The 20,329-nt window shown below is 40.2% G+C and overlaps 1 protein-coding gene across 1 annotated transcript; it reads left to right on the top strand.

Moving 5' to 3' along the window:
• Window positions 1-2,687: 2,687 nt before the first annotated feature.
• esm1 (endothelial cell-specific molecule 1) lies at window positions 2,688-5,511 on the top strand. The gene is made up of 3 exons (XM_061215789.1): window positions 2,688-3,114; window positions 4,420-4,578; window positions 5,064-5,511. Exons 1-3 carry the CDS (start codon window positions 2,811-2,813, stop codon window positions 5,153-5,155), a joined length of 555 nt encoding a protein of 184 aa, XP_061071773.1. The 5' UTR covers window positions 2,688-2,810; the 3' UTR covers window positions 5,156-5,511.
• The last annotated feature ends 14,818 nt before the right edge of the window (window positions 5,512-20,329 follow it).

The raw sequence follows: 20,329 nt of genomic DNA, 5'->3' as shown, positions 1-20,329 counted from the left end.
AACTTCCAGTAAATGTAAAGAATTCTCTGTTGATTTTACCTGTAACTGAGTAAGATTCTTTCTAAAAAATATATTTTATTCACTGTATTAATTCACACATGCCTCTGTACCTCATATTATTGGACCATTAATCGATAGGGTATGAATCTCATATTCATTATTTAGTAGATGTTACAGTACAAAGTACAAAGATCAGGGATCAACCTGCAGTCATTTCCCAGATGAGGGTGGGTCACCTAAATTCTAATTATTAAATTTCTGGCAGAAACAGAGAGTTTCCATATCCACGTGGGAGGATTGAACTTTTCATAGATGATCATTGCTATTACACTACTTCTTTGTCTGACATTATTTATGTATTTATTTGTATCATTTATTTATCTATTCATCTATCTTGACTTTTCCTTGAGCATATTAGACAGAGGAGAAATGTTCATTTCCCTGTTATGATCACTAGAGGTCATTCTTCAGCTGCTTACAGTGCCCTTTTGGCTCAATGACCCTGTGTATGATAGGCATGATTATATCTGTGTTACAGATCGAGGATAACATCATCATTACAGGTTACAGATTCTTACAAGACAAATGCCACAGAAAACCTCAGTGTTGAAGTACTGATTATATCTGTCTTACAGATTGAGGATAACATCTCCATGTTACAGATTATCACAAGACAAATACCACAGAAATCCTCAGTGTCTAAATACTGATTATATCTGTATTACAGATCGAGGATAACATCTCCAGATTACAGATTCTTACAAAATAAATACCACAGAAAACCTCAGTGTCCAAATACTGATTATATCTGTGTTACAGATCGAGAATAACATCTCCATGTTACAGATTATCAAATGCCACAGAGAACCTCAGTGTCTAGTCTGAGGAAGGCACAGGGCTATGTACTCTGTTGTGTTTCTGGGGTAGAGTGGAGGTTGTGCACCTGTATTAATATTACCAATAATGACAACAGTAATATAAGAGGTTATTGATCAGCTAATTGTTCAGTTGTTTGATAACTGCTGTGTTGCATGATGTTAAGACCCCTGTAATATACTGCACAGTACGTAAATGTAACTACTTTGCAACATGTCGCCCACTCAAGTGTTTCCACACAGGATAAATGTGAGCGCTCCCATCATAAAACACATGGAAGGCGGATTATGGTAAATGTTCCTGCTTTTAAAATGTACTGTGTTACATTTAAGCCACAATGCAAAGACATAACTGGAATGGCTCTTTAACTGAAATTCAGAAGATGTGAAAAGAGTAATGATAATGCTTTAACCCTATCCATCTGGTCACCATACTGCAGATATTGCGGCAGAATCTGTTGGTTCTCTGCCTGCTCCATGTGGTTCGACCTTCCTCTGAACTTCAACCCAGCAAAAACTCAGCAGTGTGTCATCCGGGGAAAATAAATAGGCAAACATCTGCCAGTTTGCCGTTTAACCAAAGGCAGTCACCTCAAGGCAACTGGCGAGTTCCTGGCATGAACGTAAGGAGGACGGCCACACATCATCACATAAGAAATCAGCGGAGATATGCACAGACTCTGGCACAGCTCACTGCTATAGCATAACCGCGTCAGCGCTTGGCAGCCACTCATGGAGTATCAGATGCTACGTGGCCTGTAGGTGAGGCTCATAGTCATGTCAGTCAGAAGTGCTCTTCATCTGCAGTGATCCCTGCATGTGTGCCGCAGGCACACCACTGCCATTAGTGGGACGACCTAGATAATTGTGGAGGAAAAACTGTAGAAAAATTGGGTAATAATGATAAAATGATAATTGTACTTGTATGTAATTAAGTACAATTATCATTTTACCATTAGGCTTATCATGGCCCAATTATTTGATTAGCCTTTGCTCCGTTTTACGACAGCAAGTAGTCAATTTAAAATAAAACTCAACCTGTTGTTGTACTACTATTTGGTCACCTGTCATTTTAAGTCTATGCAATATATAGCATATACTGCATAAATATTTTAAAACAATTACCTATCTACACTCAAGTAACTCAGGGAGTTCTTGTGAAGCAGTACTTTGGTACAATACTAACATAAAAAACACAATTTCAGGCACATTAGCCCCATGATTTAACTAATTTCACAAACATTGTATTAAAATACGATGCGCATTACATGTGGATTGTTCATATCTCACAGACATTTACATTTTGGTGTATTATAAATTAATTTAAAACAAAATATCTGCTATTTTGGTTTCCACCACAGGGGTTATGGGCATTCAGAATCAGTAAGGCAAAAAAGTACATTAATACTTAAGTTTTGCGCAACAATAATCAAATCTGTCAATGTATATATGCTGTACCTTATATACTGGGAGACTCACAAAGCAAACTTATACATTTCGCAAATTCTTTAAGGACCCTAATTCGTTTTCACATAAGTGTATTGTGTAATTAATTTGGTCTCCACACAAAGGTCAAGTGAGGAGCCAGGAACTAAGGGTCAAGAGGGCAACCTTGCAGCAACCACACAAACAACCTAAACATAACTGATGACATCAGATTTTACGAATTTCAATTCCTGGATGACAATTCAACGCTAATCCCACTTCCATGCCGGATTTCTAAAACAAGGCGTTCAGGCTGGCAACTAGACATCAACACCGGATTGAGGAAATTGACGAGGGCAAACCATGTGCAAAACAAACTTGTTTAAAACTGAAAACCATGTAACCCGGTGTACTAATTCAGACCATCCAACTTGACGTCGTCTGCTCCTCCGTGTAACAGCTTCTATACGAACAATTAAACTGTGCCTGAGATTAAACACCCACTTTATCATGCATATTTATCTTTTCACCGTATTTTCTGTGTTGGTGCTGCGAGAGGTGGAAGGCTGGGGGACGAGTGCCAAGTATGCGGTGAATTGCCCAGAGCGCTGTAATGTGGATTTGTGCGGAACTCAAAGATGCAGACGGACGGTTCTGGATGACTGCGGTTGCTGTCAGGTCTGTGCCGCGGGCAGAGGAGAGCATTGTTACCGCACTGTCTCTGGAATGCACGGCGTGAAGTGTGGACCAGGACTGTTCTGCGAGTTCTACAAAGATGAGGACGACTACGGAGACGAGTACGGCATTTGCAAAGGTAGGCGACAATTCACCGTGGGTCACCTGCAGTGCGCAAATGGTTGGTCAATGATAATTCTTATGTTCAATTATCTTCAATGATTGTTCATATTGTTCTTTTACGAACAATATGAATAGTATGAAACATGCATCCAAATTAACTACATATATAAATTAAACATTATTATTTTATCGTATGTGACTGTGCAATATTCGATATGAGCTGCAAACCTGAAAGTATGCGTTTGTCACCTGCACGTTTACACAGACTCTTACATCCTCAACGATTTTATTGACCCCGGATACGTGTCAAAACGAGGTAGACTATAGCCTACTTGTTTAATATTTATATTAGCCCACATAACATTAGTGTTCCCGATAAGTTACATTTCTTAACCTTCTTAATGTAAACCATTTTTAATGGTTCGTTTGTCCCTTTGATCCACTCCATACGACAATTCTGTCGCAGAAACTGGCAGGCAAATTATAGCTCCAGGCGATTCATTAATTTATTTATTAACATTTAAACGTGCGTCTTTTCTTTAATATTGACACGCCTTGACGTACAAACGTCAAACGTAAAGGTACAAACGTAATAACTGAATTCGGTTTGTATTTTACTATTACAATTATACCATGGATGTTATTGTTCTTGCATGCTCTGTGTTCCCTAAATTTCTGGCAAATTTAATTTGACTAAAATTGTCAAAATGTCAAAATAGAAAGAAAAGGTTACAATTTCTGTTTGATGTGAACAGTTCCGTGTAGGCCGATATATCCCATGCAACTTTCATGCAAGTATATACAAAATGCAACTGTTTCAAAATGACTAGGATGAAAAACTTGCATCACACACATTTACAAGCTGATATCCACTTTTGGATTGATATGCCTCATGACTCAATGTACTGTTAACTTATTGAGGGTTTTCTAAATATGAAAATAAGAATTAATGTTTGAATGTACTGACAGCTCTGTGCTTACCGCAGATAAGCAGTAAAACACAGTTTTTCCATCTATTCATCATCTTTTACGGTATCATTTTGCAATTACACCTGTTCCTCCAGCATGCAAATGGCCACATATTTTTTTTATAGGAATCTAGAGGAATCTTTTTGGACACAAATGCGAACTGTTTCAAGATGACTATGATGAAAAAAAAAGCAATCAAACATGTTGGAACTGCATCATGATCACGCCGGGATAGCAAGCGACTATCTTGTGCCGGCACTGGCTGACGTCGGGCCAGAACTGAGTGCTTCCTGGTCGTTTCCTACTTGGAGAAATTGCGTAAATGTCTTTCCCTGACTCTTCCGTTTCACAGACTGCACGTTCGGAACATATGGCGTTGAATGCCGCAAAACCTGCAGCTGCAAGGCTGGTGGCATCTGCGACAGGATAACTGGGGCCTGTCTCTCCTTCAAATTCCTCACAAAGATGGCGTCTGCCCAGGCCAGCGGCCAGAAGGCTCAGCCCTTGGCAGGTAAGTAAAGTGAGGCTGGTTTAAAATGTTAAAAAGTTATGAAGCTCATCTCTGAGCACCATAGGGAACGTAAGTCTCAACTAGAAATAAAATTGAAATGAAATAAATTGTATTTTTGAAAATATTTTCACTGCACCATGACACTTATTGTTAATTAAAATGGAATTAAAATGCTTGAATTTTCTGATCGGTCTCGGAAGCATGTAGCCCCAGTACACAGCTGGTGGGGGGGGGGGGGGGGCAGTGGATAGCCTAATGTACAAGGGGCTTGACTGGCACCTGGAAGGTTGTTGGGTCAAGCCCCAATTGTAGCCAAAGTTCTGTGCTCTTGAGCAAGGCCCTTAATCCCGCATTACTAAAGGAGGGATTGGCCCCGGTTTAGACTAATCAACTGTAAGTCACTTTGGATATGTAATGTGTGACAAACTTGAAAGACGGTCATACCGGATGAAATTGGTCGACACGATGCACCTTTTTGATTTCAGGGAATGAAGGATCTGGGGACATCAGCACCAGTGTGAACGGAGATCTGCTCAAGGAGAAATCCTCCACTCCAAAGTGGCTCAACCCACGCTGACACGCATCGCACAGACCTAGGTTATTCAGTGTAAATGTAGCAAAATGTAGTAAATTAAATGATTTAAAAGATATATTTTATTATGTTAAAACAATGCAAATAATTATATTGAGAGTTTTATACAATATTACAGAATGTTGGTTTGTGTTGTATTTCTGTTTTTCACCAAAGCTGATCCCTCCCCTGTAATTAAGCATTGTGTATACTAGCAGTTTCATTTTAATCTATTGACTGAATAATGAATCTTTGAACTGAATTGGTGGCCTTATAATTTTGGTTTCAGTAATGTTTCAAAACCTTTAGAATTCTGTGTGAAATTTTGTACAACCTGAAACTAAACCTAAATCTAACACTAATGTGGGTTGTTCTTCTTTTCAAATGACAAAAGTGACCAAATGCTGCTTATGGTCTTTTAAGAATGATCTACACTGCACATATTGTGCAATTCACAAAAGCATCAAGCATAGAACTGAAATTTGCCTTGACTTCATCCGATTCAGAGGTTATGTCTCTTTGACCAGCATTTCCTTACCCTTTTTCCTTCCACACCACACTGCAAACTTACAAAAGCTGCACTGATATCGAGCATATTTATGTTGATGTTAGCAGTATGCTGGACCTAAATGTTCTTTTGGGCTTTTAATGAAACTATACACATTTTATTGCCATTCATTTTGGTTTTGGTGAGTGGGATTCGGTAATTTGTTCATTTTCTTTAATTCAGTCAAACTTTAAATCTTTTAAGAAGAGGATTTTTCACACGGCATGCCTGATAAGGGTTGGAAATGCTGTCTTGCATCATAATGTTTCACTGTTGCATGTACGTTGATACATAGCTGTTAATCATAAATGTATTTCTTTAGGTCTGTGATCTAGTGCATTATTTCCCCATGGTATATGAAGAGGGTCAGACCGACTTGGCATTCCTGTGTTATCAAAAGCATTAGACTGATTTTAGCATTGCAGATGGTCTCTCATTCTCTTAGTTATTATGGACTACAGCAGCTCTGCATATTAGACAAGTTCTCTACTCCCTAATGTGTACGGTCTTGGGAGAAATCAGAAATCTTCTCAGAACTGGAACAGCTGTTCACGTTTTTTTGTGCTGATTTTGCTGCTGTGAAATGCAGGACTAGTTTTTTTTTTTTTATTATCATTGTCGAATTTTGCATGCAGATAACTAGCTTTTTATTAGTATTATTGTATAACTGTTCCATTATGGACATGATGGTTATTTAAGCTAGAATCAAAGTAAAATCGATCACGCTTTAAATGTGATATGTTATGTAACTAGACTTCTAAATACAAGACCAGACCCTCAACCCCACCTCCTCTAAGCCCCCTCATAATGCTCAATAATTTCCAATCAAGCAGCATATGGCATAAGGAAACAGGTGGGAATGTTTTTTGTAATTAAGTCCTGACATAAAATAGCACATTATCATGGTGGTTGCACTATAGTGGTCATTGGCCAATTCAAAGGATTTGGCAATTAACTACTGCTGCCACTTTTCACACTCTTAAATATAATATACATAACATCCCATATACATGTACCTTAATAGAGTCGATCTAGTAAATAACATTGTGGGGTTAAAAATAGTTGTTATCACCTTCACCTCGGTGCCTTCTCCATACACGCCTGTTTTTCCGCATGCAGCTTGTTTATTTCCTGTGCTTCCTGACACCTGTGAAAATATTCACACTTCCTGTTGTTGTTGTGTCTGCACAGGACAGGATTTTTAAAAGCTGGAATTTGTCAAGTGACACACGTCATCGTAGGACCGTCGCGGTAGCTAGACACTGCACATTTCCGCTTTACTTTATCACAATGCTTTCCTGATGCACAGTTAAATAACTTAGCACAAACAAGCTTCATGGGGTGGTATTATACAATGTCAGTTGGGGAATGTATATCACATGGTTCCACTTCAAAGAAAACATTGTATGCGAAAAGTGCCACAATAATAATGAAAGCTATGGGTAAAACACACTGTTCCTGTCGCACGGTGCAGAACACTGCTTGGACATTTATAACAAGAAAGAAACTGAATGGCGTCTTTCAGATGGAGATTTTATTGTTAGGCCTTCCATTATGAAACGTCCGCAAAAGGTGGTGAAAGAAAAGGCCTGAGCCATACCTTCCTGTTAAGGGACTGGAACTTATTTTTAGCAAACTATTCTTGTTATTATATTTTGGACTTTGCTCCGCTTCCTCAATGTCTTCCTTTTCAGCCTATTTACTGCTGTTATTTTATAATCTCTACCAAGTTTATCTCAGCTGAAACTGAGTGGGTGAACAGACTGGAGCAGACCCATATGACGAAATCTAGCCCATCTGCATGCATTAGTTAGACAGAGGATTTTAAATAATTTGATCAAAATTTGATTTTTATAATACAACAAAAGTGATGCGTATTAAAATAAACAATAACATCATAACAGGTGTTCTATCCATCTGGACACATAAAAGATGAAATGATGGTGATATTTTTCTTAATATGATTATAATTTCATTATTGCATTTTGTCATAGTTACATAATGGGCCCTTGAAGAAAACATCTCGGAGGCATATGTACAAAAAATACCAGAGTCTTTAGCAAAAGTGTATTTCAGTGTAAACATTCAATCAAGATAAATAACAAGATAAATAACAATATATGTGGATAACAAGATGAACAATGTTCCTTCAAATATCATACCCATTCAACTAATGGCATCTTCTGGGACAGTCTGCTTTAATCTAATTTGACTAAATCCAACTAAAATGAATAAAAAAGATTCCCTTTTTGTGCTATGCAGGCAGGTAAGGCATCGTCTTGTAACTCTCTGAGGGAACAGAACACAGTAATACCTTTGGACTGGAACACTATGGAGGAGCAAGTTTGAAATACTCCCCAGGCCAGCAGCTGATCCACGTTCTGAGTTTTCATCTGGAGACGGACACAGTGCCTTATATGCACAAACAGGTCCCATCATCGACCACATGATGAGCATGTATGTTTCTGTGTCCATCAGCAGTCTTACCACACACAAATGTTCATTAAAGTACTGGAAATTCCCATGGAGACAGAAACAATAAGTATTGTACATGCCTACTGCATGATATCCAAGAGCTCATCTTTCTTTAACCTCCTAAGACCCGCACTCTTTTTTGGTATGCATTTTTAATTTCTCTTTGCTATTTGGGCTTATTGGGACCTGAAAAACTAAGCATCATCTTTTGACATGATGTAGTTTTTCAGAAAAATGATGTCCACATATGTGGACTCTCGGTCTTAAGAATGAAGTATTATGGTTGTACAGCCCAAAATGTGGAGTCCACGCATGTGTACGCCAGGTCTTAGGAGGTTATCGTTAACATTGTAATATTATGAGATTTATACTCTATTAGTAATTATACTTTTACATTCAGAAAAAACAGACTCTTTTTGACAATCAAATATTTTGCCTATACTATATGCCTATAGTAGTAGTTACATTAATTTAGCTTTGGGAGCACTTGTAAAAGTAATCACCTTAAGACTTTCTGAGGGATCAGTTCTAATGAATTAATTCATATCTCAAAACGAATTGAGCTAAAATGTACTGGGTTCCTCTTAAAACAGGGTTCCCGTAACAGCACCGTGCAAGGACAAGGTCTTTTGTGCAGATCAACATTGTGAAGGCAACTTCCCCAGCAGGCGTCTCAAGAGCACAAAACCGAAGTCCATCACCGCGTGCGGACAGCCGTGACCCGGCCGACCAAAGGCACGACCTTGCGTGTCCGTACACGGCTCCACAACAAGCCTCCGGACGGTCAGGTGTGATAAGACGGATCTGCAGGGGTGGCGTTAATGGGGTCCGGGCTCCATGTTCCTTCCATTCCCTAGAGAACAGGGAGGCTGGGAGTTTATGACCAAACAAAAGCCAGCAGAACAACAGGAAAGCATTGGTGAGAAATACTCTTTATCTCGCTGGCCGAGCACGTCAGCACCGCCCTGCAGAAACAAAGGTGCAGCGATGGCATAGTAAATAAGCCTGATTTACTGCACAGGCCCTCTGAGATACTTACAGTAGGCCCGCTTCAACAGGTTGTTTATTAGCATGGTCAAAGTGATCGTGAATGGCAAGAGGTGGCGACCTTCTAGGAAATGAAGTGATGTCTGGGTTCGTTGCTAAAACAACAATGAATCGGATATCTAATTTGAGGATTAAAAAAAGGAAACTGATTAGGCCTGGGATTTTATGGCACCCCTTAAGTTGGCACTTGTTTTCCCATCATTCCTGAAAATCCTTGAACAGAAGCCGGCTTTCTTGCACGCAGGCTGTCCTGTAACATGGACCAGCCCGGCCCCAGATAAACTACCATTTGCACACAGGATGTTTCACGCTATGTCTGGGGGTTTGTGCCCTGAGCACGTCACCAAATTCTTGTGTAATTTTCATGGTAACAGCCAAACAGTGTGCTAATGAACTTGTTATGCTAGAACATGGACCTGGATTACCTCACAAACTCCTGACCCCACAGACTAAATGAATTCAGAGTCAGCGGGCCGCATGCAAGAACATTTTCATATTCTTATTCATGATTTATAAATATATAAATCATGCAAGTGTGCCGCGTCAGATCCAACAAACGCATTTAACTCCAGACAACTGTCCTAAATGAAGATTATAATACAATACATACAGAATGGTACTGTAGGTGGGTCCTGTCAAATAGATGGCCACTAAAATACGTTTCTGAAAACATTTCAGGCGAGAAATAAGAAGTGCAATTGCTGAATCTTGATTCATATTTGATCTGCAATGCCGAGTTTGAATGACTGATCCGAGTTCTGTTTCTGACGTGGACTGCAAGGCTCTTGTTTACACAGAGCACAAAGCACAAAGCATGAAGCACGAGGCCCAAATAGGGTAACCAGCTAACTTTGTGCTAAGTCAGGAGTTTCTGCTATTATGAAAAGCACTCTCTTATAATCGGACCATGGTGACTTATGCTGCATGTACCTGTTTGGGTTATGTTCCCTTATAAAGAAACCATCCCCTGATCAATCAGCTCACTGGAAAAAATGGCATGTGTCATATGTGAGATTCCTGTTCATGCGAGCGTAAATTATCCTGTAATCATTTTAATTAAAATGCTAATCGTAAGTTGCATTCCGCGTTAATTTGATGCATCAAAAATCATTACAGTTCAAATTCAAAAGGCTCAGTTTGCATTTAAAAAAAATAGTTAATGCAGACCTACACACTTTATCTGACAACTTGAAAATTGATCAGTTTTGACCGTTCCTGAATAAGCAACCTTACTCACTTAACTTGAATATACACTCACTGAGCACTTTATTAGGTATTTATTAGACTTCTTTTCTTCTGCTGCTGTAGCCTATCCACTTAGAGTAGAGGTTTGACGCGTTGTGTGTTCAGAGATGCTCATCTGCACACCACTGTTGTAATGTGTCTATTTGCATTACTGTCACCTTCCTGTCAGCTTTGACCAGTTTGGCCCTTCTTCCCGGACCTCTCTCGCTAAAAACGCATTTCTGCTCACAGAACTGCTGCAGGCTGGATGTTTTTTTTCCCACCATTCTCTGCAAACCCTAGAAACCTGTAAATCCCAGGAGATCAGTAGTTTCTGAAATACTCAAACAACCCTCTCTGGCATCAATAATCATGGTCAAAGTCACTAAGATCACATTTCTTCCCCATTCTGACATTTGGTCTGAAAAACAGCTGAACCTCTTGACCATGTCTGTATGCTTTTATGCATTAATTTGCTGCCACATGATTGGCTGATTAAATATTTGCATTAACAAGCTGGTGTATAGGTCAACCTAATAAAGTGCTCACTCATCTGTAATAAAAATACATCAGACGGTCATATAAAATGCAGGTGTTGGATTTCACTCAAAAACACAAAAGCGAGTTTATACCTGTTGCATTGTAATTCTGCTATCGGTGATTGCCATGTTTAGGATCTGTTGACCTGGTTGTCTTGGAGCCATTAGTGAGTTATTTTAGTTCTTCGCTGATAATGGGATTTTTTTCCTCGATTTCGGTTTGCAGCAGAGCAAACGTCCACTGGGTTGATTGGAGGGTGATTTGATTCAGCTGCAGCTCTGGGTGTGGGGAACTGGCTCTTAATTGGTCATTGAGAGCAGGCCGGTGCATTCCCCTCTTGGCCAATCAGGGTGGGACTACACTCTTTCTTTTGACTTAAGAGAGGCAGTAACCTGCACGCCCGATTGATTTTCTGATCCTATCTTCTCATAGTTAGACCTCATGATAGGAGAACCATTAGAGCTAGAAGTGTTGATCCTTTAGGACAGGGGTGTCAAACTGAATCCCCAGGGGGTTGCAGTGTTTGCGGGTTTTTGTGGTTTCCTTTCAATCAGCTGCCAATAAAGGCCAATTAAGGCCTTGAGAACAAGGCGTGTGGATACTTTAACCAATCAATGACCCAGAACACCCCAAAAACCAGCAGACACTACGGCCCTCCAGGACTGGAGTTTGACACCTGTGCTTTAGGGCCTTGTTTGAGAATGCTTTGCTCAAGTTGCTGTCCAGTTTGAAGCATATTTTGCGTTGGCTGTTTTGCCTGTGTCAGGTTATGAGGGCCTATCGTTGCAAAGCCTGTTGGCTATGCCACATGATTGCCTTGCCCTGCAGGTTTTAGTCTTTCAGTATCAGTAACCAGGACGATCAATGGGGCTGCCTGTAGCGTAGTGGTTAAGGTACATGACTGGGACACGCAAGGTCTGTGGTTTGATCCCCGGTTTTGCCACGATAACATCCACACAGCCATTGGACCCTTGAGCAAGGCCCTTAACCTTGCATTGCTCCAGGGGAGGATTGTCTCCTGCTTCGTCTAATCAACTGTACATCGCTCTGGATAAGAGCGTCTGCCAAATGCCATTAATGTAATTCATGAGAAAAGAGGAATTTTTCAGTTTCCTGTCATTAAAGAGGCCAAATGCTTCCATTTTACTGAAGAGGCATTTGTTCGGTATCCAAATTCCTTTCTGCCTCCTTGTTTTTGTGGTTGAAATGTTGTCTACATTATGTGTCAATTTATAGCGGGGAAAAGCTTACCCAAAACTGACGTGCTATATCTCAAGGTCAAAAGACACTTTTCTTCTATACTCAGTAAAAAAATATATCATTTTGAACATTCATAAATTTACCTCATTTTAGTTAGAAAGTACAAGTTATCCCATTCTACCTCAATGTTGTCTCATACATTTTCTTGTTAAAACGGTCCTGGACAATGGTCTTGATATGCAATATATTTTTTATTTTGTCAAGTTTATTTATTTATTTTAAAGACCCTTTTGCAGCCTTTCATTGTGAGGTACTTCTTGTCAGTTTCCTGTATTACACAATGCTATTTCAAATATTAACAGTCACAACCCAAACCTCATGGTTTCATATATCCACAATATTATCTGTAAAAATATTACCGTAATTTAAAAGAAACATGCCTGTTAGACAGTGATAACCAAGCTGTACAATGCAGTGTTCAAGTGTATTTCCCTCACAGTAACATCATACTGTGTGGGTCTTCCTGGACCTGTGTGTTTGATGCCCCCTAGAGGAGAGCTTTTGTACCTGTTTTGGCTGTGAAAATGTAATGCTAAAAGGGAGAGGTAAAATCAGCGGAGACCTTTACATCTGGAAAACATTTATCCTAAAACATACATGGCAATATGCAAACAGGTCTGTAAGCATCTGTACATTTTAAAATCTGTTCAGGATTTATTTAATTCTCTTTCAGCCATTCTGTTGGATTGAACTGGGCCTTAATAATCAACTGTCACACACAACTTCTCATACCAAAATATGTGTCAGAAAGTACTAGCTAAGTGTGGGATGGTTATGAAATCGAGATCCAATGATCCCATCACAATAATTGTTCTGTGGAGAGTGACATTAACAAGGAAGTAACAGCCCAGATGACATTACAATACTGAATACTGGGAATGTTTTTAAAGCATCCCCCTCTTTTCTCCCCAGTTTCATACACTATTTGGAGCCATACATTATGTAAATATTGCCCTTTCATTTCTTGAATAGTTAAAAAAAATTTAATAATAATTAAATAACAAATTAAATGAAGTAAATGAATGTTCTCAACTTATCATATGGGAAAGTGACAAGTTAAATTCCCCTTTTGGGTAAATGATATTGGAGACTGTGATGCCGCGGCTTACTGGCGCGTCCTCACGCGTCCTTATTGTGGCCGCAGTGAATTCTTATATGCGCTTTTTATAAATTATGGACTTGCTTTCATAAAATGCATATGTTCCCTTCGCGTTTATTCATTTGTATTGTGATATGTGTTCTGTGTTGAGTTTGCGTGAGTATAAACGTATGGGTGCATACATGCATTTAGAACTCGCCAAACATTTCATACGCATTAGTTTCATTCATGAAGTTATTCACGCGCTTCTGCAAATACGGTTGTGCTCGGATAACATATCCATGTTAACCCAAAAGATGTGTGTCTTTGGACAATGTCTGTGAGCATAAGTTATTTATTTAATATACCGTGCTTGGTATAGGCATAGCTTCTTACCGCCATATCGGCTGGCTCTCTTCCTGGTGCTTCTAGGGAAGCGCGCTCCCGTCCGACGGCGATATGGTTGGGTAAGATCGCGATCTGCGCATTTGTGTTATCATAAAATCAATTATGTCTTGTGTAACACATACGGTAAGTTTAATGGCATGTGTCCATGTAGTGTTTTAAACATAAAGGCCTGGTGTAGTGTTTGAGTAATAGGTACCCTTTTTAAATGTTTAATACGTATTTGTGTTGTGATCAGTAAACACCCCTGTGTTTATGGAATGTCATGGTGTGTGCCAATTTGGGGTGGTCATGCCTTCCTGTTAAAAAGGGAGGCATTGCATTTGTGGGGAGATCGCTATGAGGAATGAACCAATGCCTAGGTTCTCCTTATCCCTCAGTTGTGTGAGGTATGGTATCATTATTATCATTATTATCATTATTATCATTATTATCATTATTATCATTATTATCATTAAAGACTGACTTTATTCAAGTACTTTGGTTTGGCTGATGTAACCATTTCTTGTCTATTATTTTCCTTTATTTCCTTTTTTATCATTTTTCTGCATTTTCTTGCATTTTGGATGCCTCAACACCTGGTGGTGGAAAAATAAATACCAAGAAAACGTCACATCTGCCTCACAGCTATCTTTTGTGCCAACCTAAAAGACCCTCAACACCCTACTATATAACAGAGACACTATCAGCCGTTCTCTCTGTTTTGACACCCTTTTCTTCAGCAGAAAGGGCAATTGTCTAAATTGTTTTATTCCCAGTAGGCAAACAGCTCGACTTGATCTTTTCTTAACCAAGACAGCTCACATTTCACGCCTTTTCTATCGGTGTCACCACCCTCACTTAAAAAGGGTTCAAAACACTGTGGTGTCGGTGGCCCTCACGTAAGAGAATCCAATAAAAGTGGACTGAATGCCAGCTGGGAAGGGTTGTAGATAGAAAGCATAGAAATGTGATCAAAGACCTGAAAGTCGGTAGGGCAGAGAACTCATTTGTCTCAGCTAGATTGATGGCCCATCATGTTAAACACAGAACCCAAGGGTTCAAGTCAACAGCACTGCGTCCAACCAGAAAATAATGAACTGGCTCGTGTGCAGTCTGGATCACATCAAATTGCTGGGCAATTAACATGGTCAAGAATAGGGGGTTAGAAGCAATCCTACTGGTTGCATTGGATTCTGAGGAGTAAATATATTCTGATTTAATTAGAAATAAATTTGAGTTCAGTTACATTAATTTGCTTGATGCGTATGATTAATCTGCTACTGTGTGTCATGTTACAGTGCAGCAAGCTCCCACGTTGTCAATCTTCCTGCTGGGACCTCAGGGAACACAGTCTTCATTTAGAAAGGGCAGAGGAAGAGAACTGAGATCGGTTCTAGAGGAGAGGCTAATTGAGTTTCCTGTAGTCGGAAAAAGGTTTACCCGCACAAAGTTTGCTTTCGTGCGTTTCCAGACCTGGGTTCAAACAGTATTGTTTTGGATGAAAATACTCGCCTGCGCTCCATTGAGCTGGCCGGGTGCATTTGGGCCTGCATGGAGGAGCAGATTGGAAGGGTTTATACATTTGGGATCATTTAATACCCTGGGCATAGGGCAATAGCTTAGTCAAATGCAGAAATGCTAATTTCATCACAGGTCTGTGCATTACACATCTACAATTCATATTATTATAGCCAAAATCTTTTTTTCATTTTTCATTTTCAACCAGCAGTCACGAAAAGATGGCTGCCATGCTGAAATTAGAATGTCTGAAAATGACTTCTGTTTTCCAAATTACACTTCAGGCAACTGCAGTGTAATGTACGATACCATGAAGCAGCTCATTGGCAAAGAACAACTCAATGCATGCCTGAACTACAGACTGAAAAAAATAATGTTGAAATCCAATATGCCTCCCCTACTGTACAGACTACATACAGTTTTAATCACATTTTTATTGCAAGTTACACAGTGGTCAGGAACACATGCCTCCAATATAGCAGCTCAGGACTCTTAGAATTGATCATTAGCCAGGACTCAGTTGCAGTGACGTGTGATTTCCATATTCAATTCTTGTTAAGTGAGCTCAGTCTAACTGTTAGAACGGCTGGCTGCATGATTAGAATGGATGATGTGATGTGGAAGCAGTGGAAGACAGACTTGCTGATGATGTATTGTGGGAAGTGTCACTAGGAATATATAACAACAATAACAAGGCATCTGGGCATGAAGCATCCTGATTGTGCTCTGGGTAAATGTCTGCAAACTAGCCATGTCTAGTTTACATTTAGCTTCTGTTGACGTATGTGGTCAATATGAGTCTTCTGCACACACGTAATTTTAAGGTTAAAGGTACAATAGGTCATTTCTGACTTGAAATGGTCAAGAGAGGAATTGCAGCAACAAACACCGTCAAACCACAACAGTTTATCCCTCCTCCTTCTCTGTGAACATGCCCATTGGCTGTGGTATATAGAACTAATTTTCAACCAATGAGCTTGAATTATTGTACAGCTACACAGTATTTTGGTACAGAGTGTCAGTCTGTCAACTTTTTAAAATTTTAACCCGAATTTAAGGACTATAAACACAGGCAGAGTTAACATGTCAGTGAGCCTTTTTCAATGATAGGAAGGGATTTACAAGGGGTTTTGGAACAATGTTTTAACACAAAAATCCTACCTATTGTACCTTTAATAATACAATTTGTTGCATTTTGCTAATTGTACATTCCCGGTAATGTAAAACAAATGTATGTCAATCTCTTTGTTCCAGACCATACAACTGTGATATATTTTTTTAGACTTTGAGTTATACTAGATTTTTTTATCAAAGGTGAGACATGGGATTCTGTGAGAGAGGACTGCTCCCAGTGACTGAAAATAGAACACAGTGTTTGAAATGTAACTGTCACCAGAGACCTGCAGTGCTGTTGAGGCTCCATGGATCTGAACATTACATAGCCAGAAGAAAAGTTCCATATTTGACTTTTGTAGCAATCATCGACAAACCAGAGTAGCTGGAGCAGAAATGGTGTAAAATGCACCTTTTAAACCTCATAACCGTAGCATTAAAATGCTGTTGAAATGGCCTCACAAGAAAACTGGTTTCTTCATGATGGAAATTTCTGAAACGCGCATTTGTTTCTCATGAGGATTTACATTTGAATGAATTAGTACAGCATTATGGAACCCATCAACTTGCTTGATTGATCCTAAGTTGTGAGCTGTGTATTGAGATTGTGTTGAATTGTACCATTGGTCCTGCTTTTGTTTTCCTCTTGTTTTGTCAGACATAATTAAATCATTGATTTCCAGTCCGTCTTTGTGAGCTTTTATTCCGGGTTAGGTGTTAAAACTGGTGATTTCTCAAGGGAACCTGTAATTGTTCTTCATGCCACTGGAGGGCACTATAATTCAAGAAATTTGACTGTGGATTAAAAATAAAATAAAAACATTTGTGAGAACATATTGCAGGATCTGTCTCAGTAAATTGCATCAGTATGACCTGTCCTCCTTACACAATGTTAATTCCTATCAAGAATAACTTGAGAACTTACTGCTTGGTGATAGTTTAATGGCGGGATAGCCTTACAGAAGCCCTGGATCCTATGAGACACTGTTGTCCTGTAGTACATTCTTTACTGCCATTTAACAAAGACCTACGGATGGTTATAGAGTTTCACTTTGTAATTCTGCCAACATCTCTACCGTCATTATGTAAGTATAATGCAGCAACCAGGCTCAGCAAATGTGTTTTGGCAATGAATTCTACTGTACCTCCAAGGAGGAAAGCCCATGTCATTTAAAGGCCTGCGTGGATATGTCATTTCATACTGACTCTTCCATTGCCTCTTCAGCTGCTGGCAGAAGTACTCTAGTCCATCCCAGGGCTGCAGAATTCATGTTTTAGCACTTTGGGGACACAACAACATTATTCTTAAGGGCCACCAAAACCTGACTGCTGGCTCTGGTGGCTTGGTCCTCTTACCGTGCCAGAGCCCTACGGTATAATAAAAGCAGAGACTGTGTGGGGGGGAAAAAACAATTTGGGGCTTGTCACCAGTGCAGCCTAATAAAAATATATTTGGCACTGGCTCAGAACAATGTACAATCATCTTGAGAGTAGTTTGAATTAAAACCCTTTGGAGCACTGGGCATTTATTTGTCAACAGGTTCAGGGAAAAAACTGTGAGAGGCCTTCCTATTTTAGTGCTGCTTGTCTGATAGGTAAAGTTGTTTGCTATTTCAAACTCATTGTGGGTGCAGTGAGTGAGCTGCCTCACATCAAGGAGGTCCTGGGTTCGAATCCCGGTTAGCCGGGGCCTCTCTGTGTGGAGTTTGCATGTTCTCCCCGTGTTTGCGTGGGTTTCCTCCGGGTACTCCGGTTTCCTCCCACAGTCCAAAGACATGCAGGTTCGGCTGATTGGAGAGTCTAAATTGCCAGTGGGTATGAGTATTTTCACTAGTTGAGTTGGGAGGTGGTGGTGGTGGTGGGCCCCATTTTCCACAATATAAACTCAGTGAGCACTTTATTAGGTATTTATTAGCCTTTTTTTTTGTCTACTGCTATATTCTTTCCCTTTCTGACGTTTGGTCTGAAAAACAGCTGAACCTCTTGACCGTTTCTGCATGCTTGTGTATTTAGTTGCTGCCATATGATTGGCTGATTAAATGTTTGCATTAACAAGCTGGTGTACAGGTCTACCTAATAAAGTGCTCACTGAGTGTATCTCAAATTATTCACGTCAGGAAGTAGTATGTCCGCACCTGATACTGATAAACTAGACGCCTTAAGCAACCCCTAAAATGAAATGCCTCTTCAAAGCGACTGCACAAGTCTGCATCCATAACTCTCCCCTGCTTGCATAGGCACACCGCATGACGGCGAGGTCACGCCGGTGAAAGTCTGAGAGGCGAACAGCCGTCGACAGACTGAATATCGAGGAACGACATCACAGCGGCAAATCGTTTTTTTAAACCCAGAACGCAATAGTTTTCTCAGGCCCTGCGGCGCAGCGCCAGCCGACTTAACGGCAACGGCACAGCGAGCTCCGCCGGACACAGGAAGTCCCATCATGCACTCTGCTCACTGGGGAGACGTTACCCCGGAGAGAGGCACACATCTGCATGGGGAACATTAGCTCTGTGTGTGTCAGAGGGCACCCAGTGACACATGTCCTGAGCGGAAGTGAACTTTGCTTATGGAGCGGCCGTAGGTGTTGACCCTCGTATTTCATGATCTGTTTGGAGTAGCATTTGCAAACACAAGCGTTGGTTTATGAGGAAAGTTTTTAACACAACATTTGATTCTTGAAAGAAGTGGGGTTTTTTTTTTTGCTGTGAGCCATCTTCGTCCAATGTTAAGCGTAGCTTATGGTAGGAAAGGTATGAATGCCTATCGCAGATTCACAAACATGCCTAGTTTATCAATTACATGCATGATTATCCATTACAGCCAGAATGAATTTATCCAGATATCCCCCCTGTGGTCTTCTCACGTTTACAGCAAGATGGAGAGTCCCACATCATTCCTGATTCCTTCTCCAGCACATGGATTCATGGCTAGCAGAGACACGTCACATTTTAACATCACTGTGAGTCTGAGGAGGTGCTCTCTAAGTGCGTATGTACAAGGCAGGTACATACACAATGCCCGGGGCTCTCCCTCTGCTTCTTTTGCAGTTAGAAATCAGTCACAACTCTCCCCATGGTGATCCTGCTTTAAGTTTCACACACAAGACCGAATCCCTTGAGGAATTTGCACAGGAGCACCCTGTTCATCTTGTTCTTTCTAGTTAATGCAGACTTTTTTTAACACACATAGCTGGACAAGGCCTGACTGATATCAATCTGGGGAAATTTCTGAGTTGGGAGGTGAGTTTAATTTCGGAAAGGAAATTTAATCACTGAGCTGAAAGGAATGATGCCGATTAATATAAAACCCTTGATGAGATTGTAAAAGTTAACAACCTATGAGCTCAGGTTTACTGTTGGTCACATCGCTAATGAACTACCTGAGGATAATTACACTTGAGCCTTTGCATAATGTGGTACAGTTAAGGACTTAAATTGTCAGCTTCCAGTTCTTCCTACTTGAGTATGTTATTTGGCCAGAAGATGGCTTCATGAAATTCACACAGTCTGTAGAAAGTGCAAGTCTGAACATTTTCATGTTGATTTTTTGTAACTTCCCTTTCAGCATTGCACTTTATTTTTAGAGAGCAGAGGCATCGTCACATTGACCTTGGATGGCTTGTTATATTCCCAGAGACTATGCTAGTCTCTGTCTTCAGGAGTCAATTGAAGTTATACTCTTGAGATACACAGGGTTTCAGGTTGTCTGCTATATTCTTATGAGATTAGGAGGTGGATGTCATTGGTGGATGGAGTCGTTTTGCAATGCAAGCCAACGGTAGACTAATGATTTGAAACGGAGGTGTGGGTCAAAGGTCTTGAAAATTTGTTGCGGGAGTCAGTCGACTCCGTAGAGACTGAGACATTTTTGCAAGGGGGGGAAAAGAATAACAGGCGTCGGACAGCGCTGCTGCTCCAGTGCTTCCCCTTCACCATATGACCTCTCGCGTCGTCTCTGGGGAATCCAAACCTGCCACCGGCTGAGCCCT

Source organism: Conger conger, chromosome 12 (genome assembly GCF_963514075.1).
Source record: "Conger conger chromosome 12, fConCon1.1, whole genome shotgun sequence".
NCBI classification, from domain to species: domain Eukaryota; kingdom Metazoa; phylum Chordata; class Actinopteri; order Anguilliformes; family Congridae; genus Conger; species Conger conger.
Note: the sequence above shows the minus strand (reverse complement) of the source record. Positions and strands in the feature narration are given on the sequence as shown.

Excerpts from the sequence above, each read along its gene's own strand:
- esm1 (XM_061215789.1), top strand. The coding sequence starts at position 2,811 with ATGCATATTTATCTTTTCACCGTATTTTCTGTGTTGGTGCTGCGAGAG. Across the intron at positions 3,115-4,419 it reads CGAGTACGGCATTTGCAAAG|ACTGCACGTTCGGAACATAT; the intron begins GTAGGCGACAAT and ends TCCGTTTCACAG. Across the intron at positions 4,579-5,063 it reads GAAGGCTCAGCCCTTGGCAG|GGAATGAAGGATCTGGGGAC; the intron begins GTAAGTAAAGTG and ends TTTTGATTTCAG.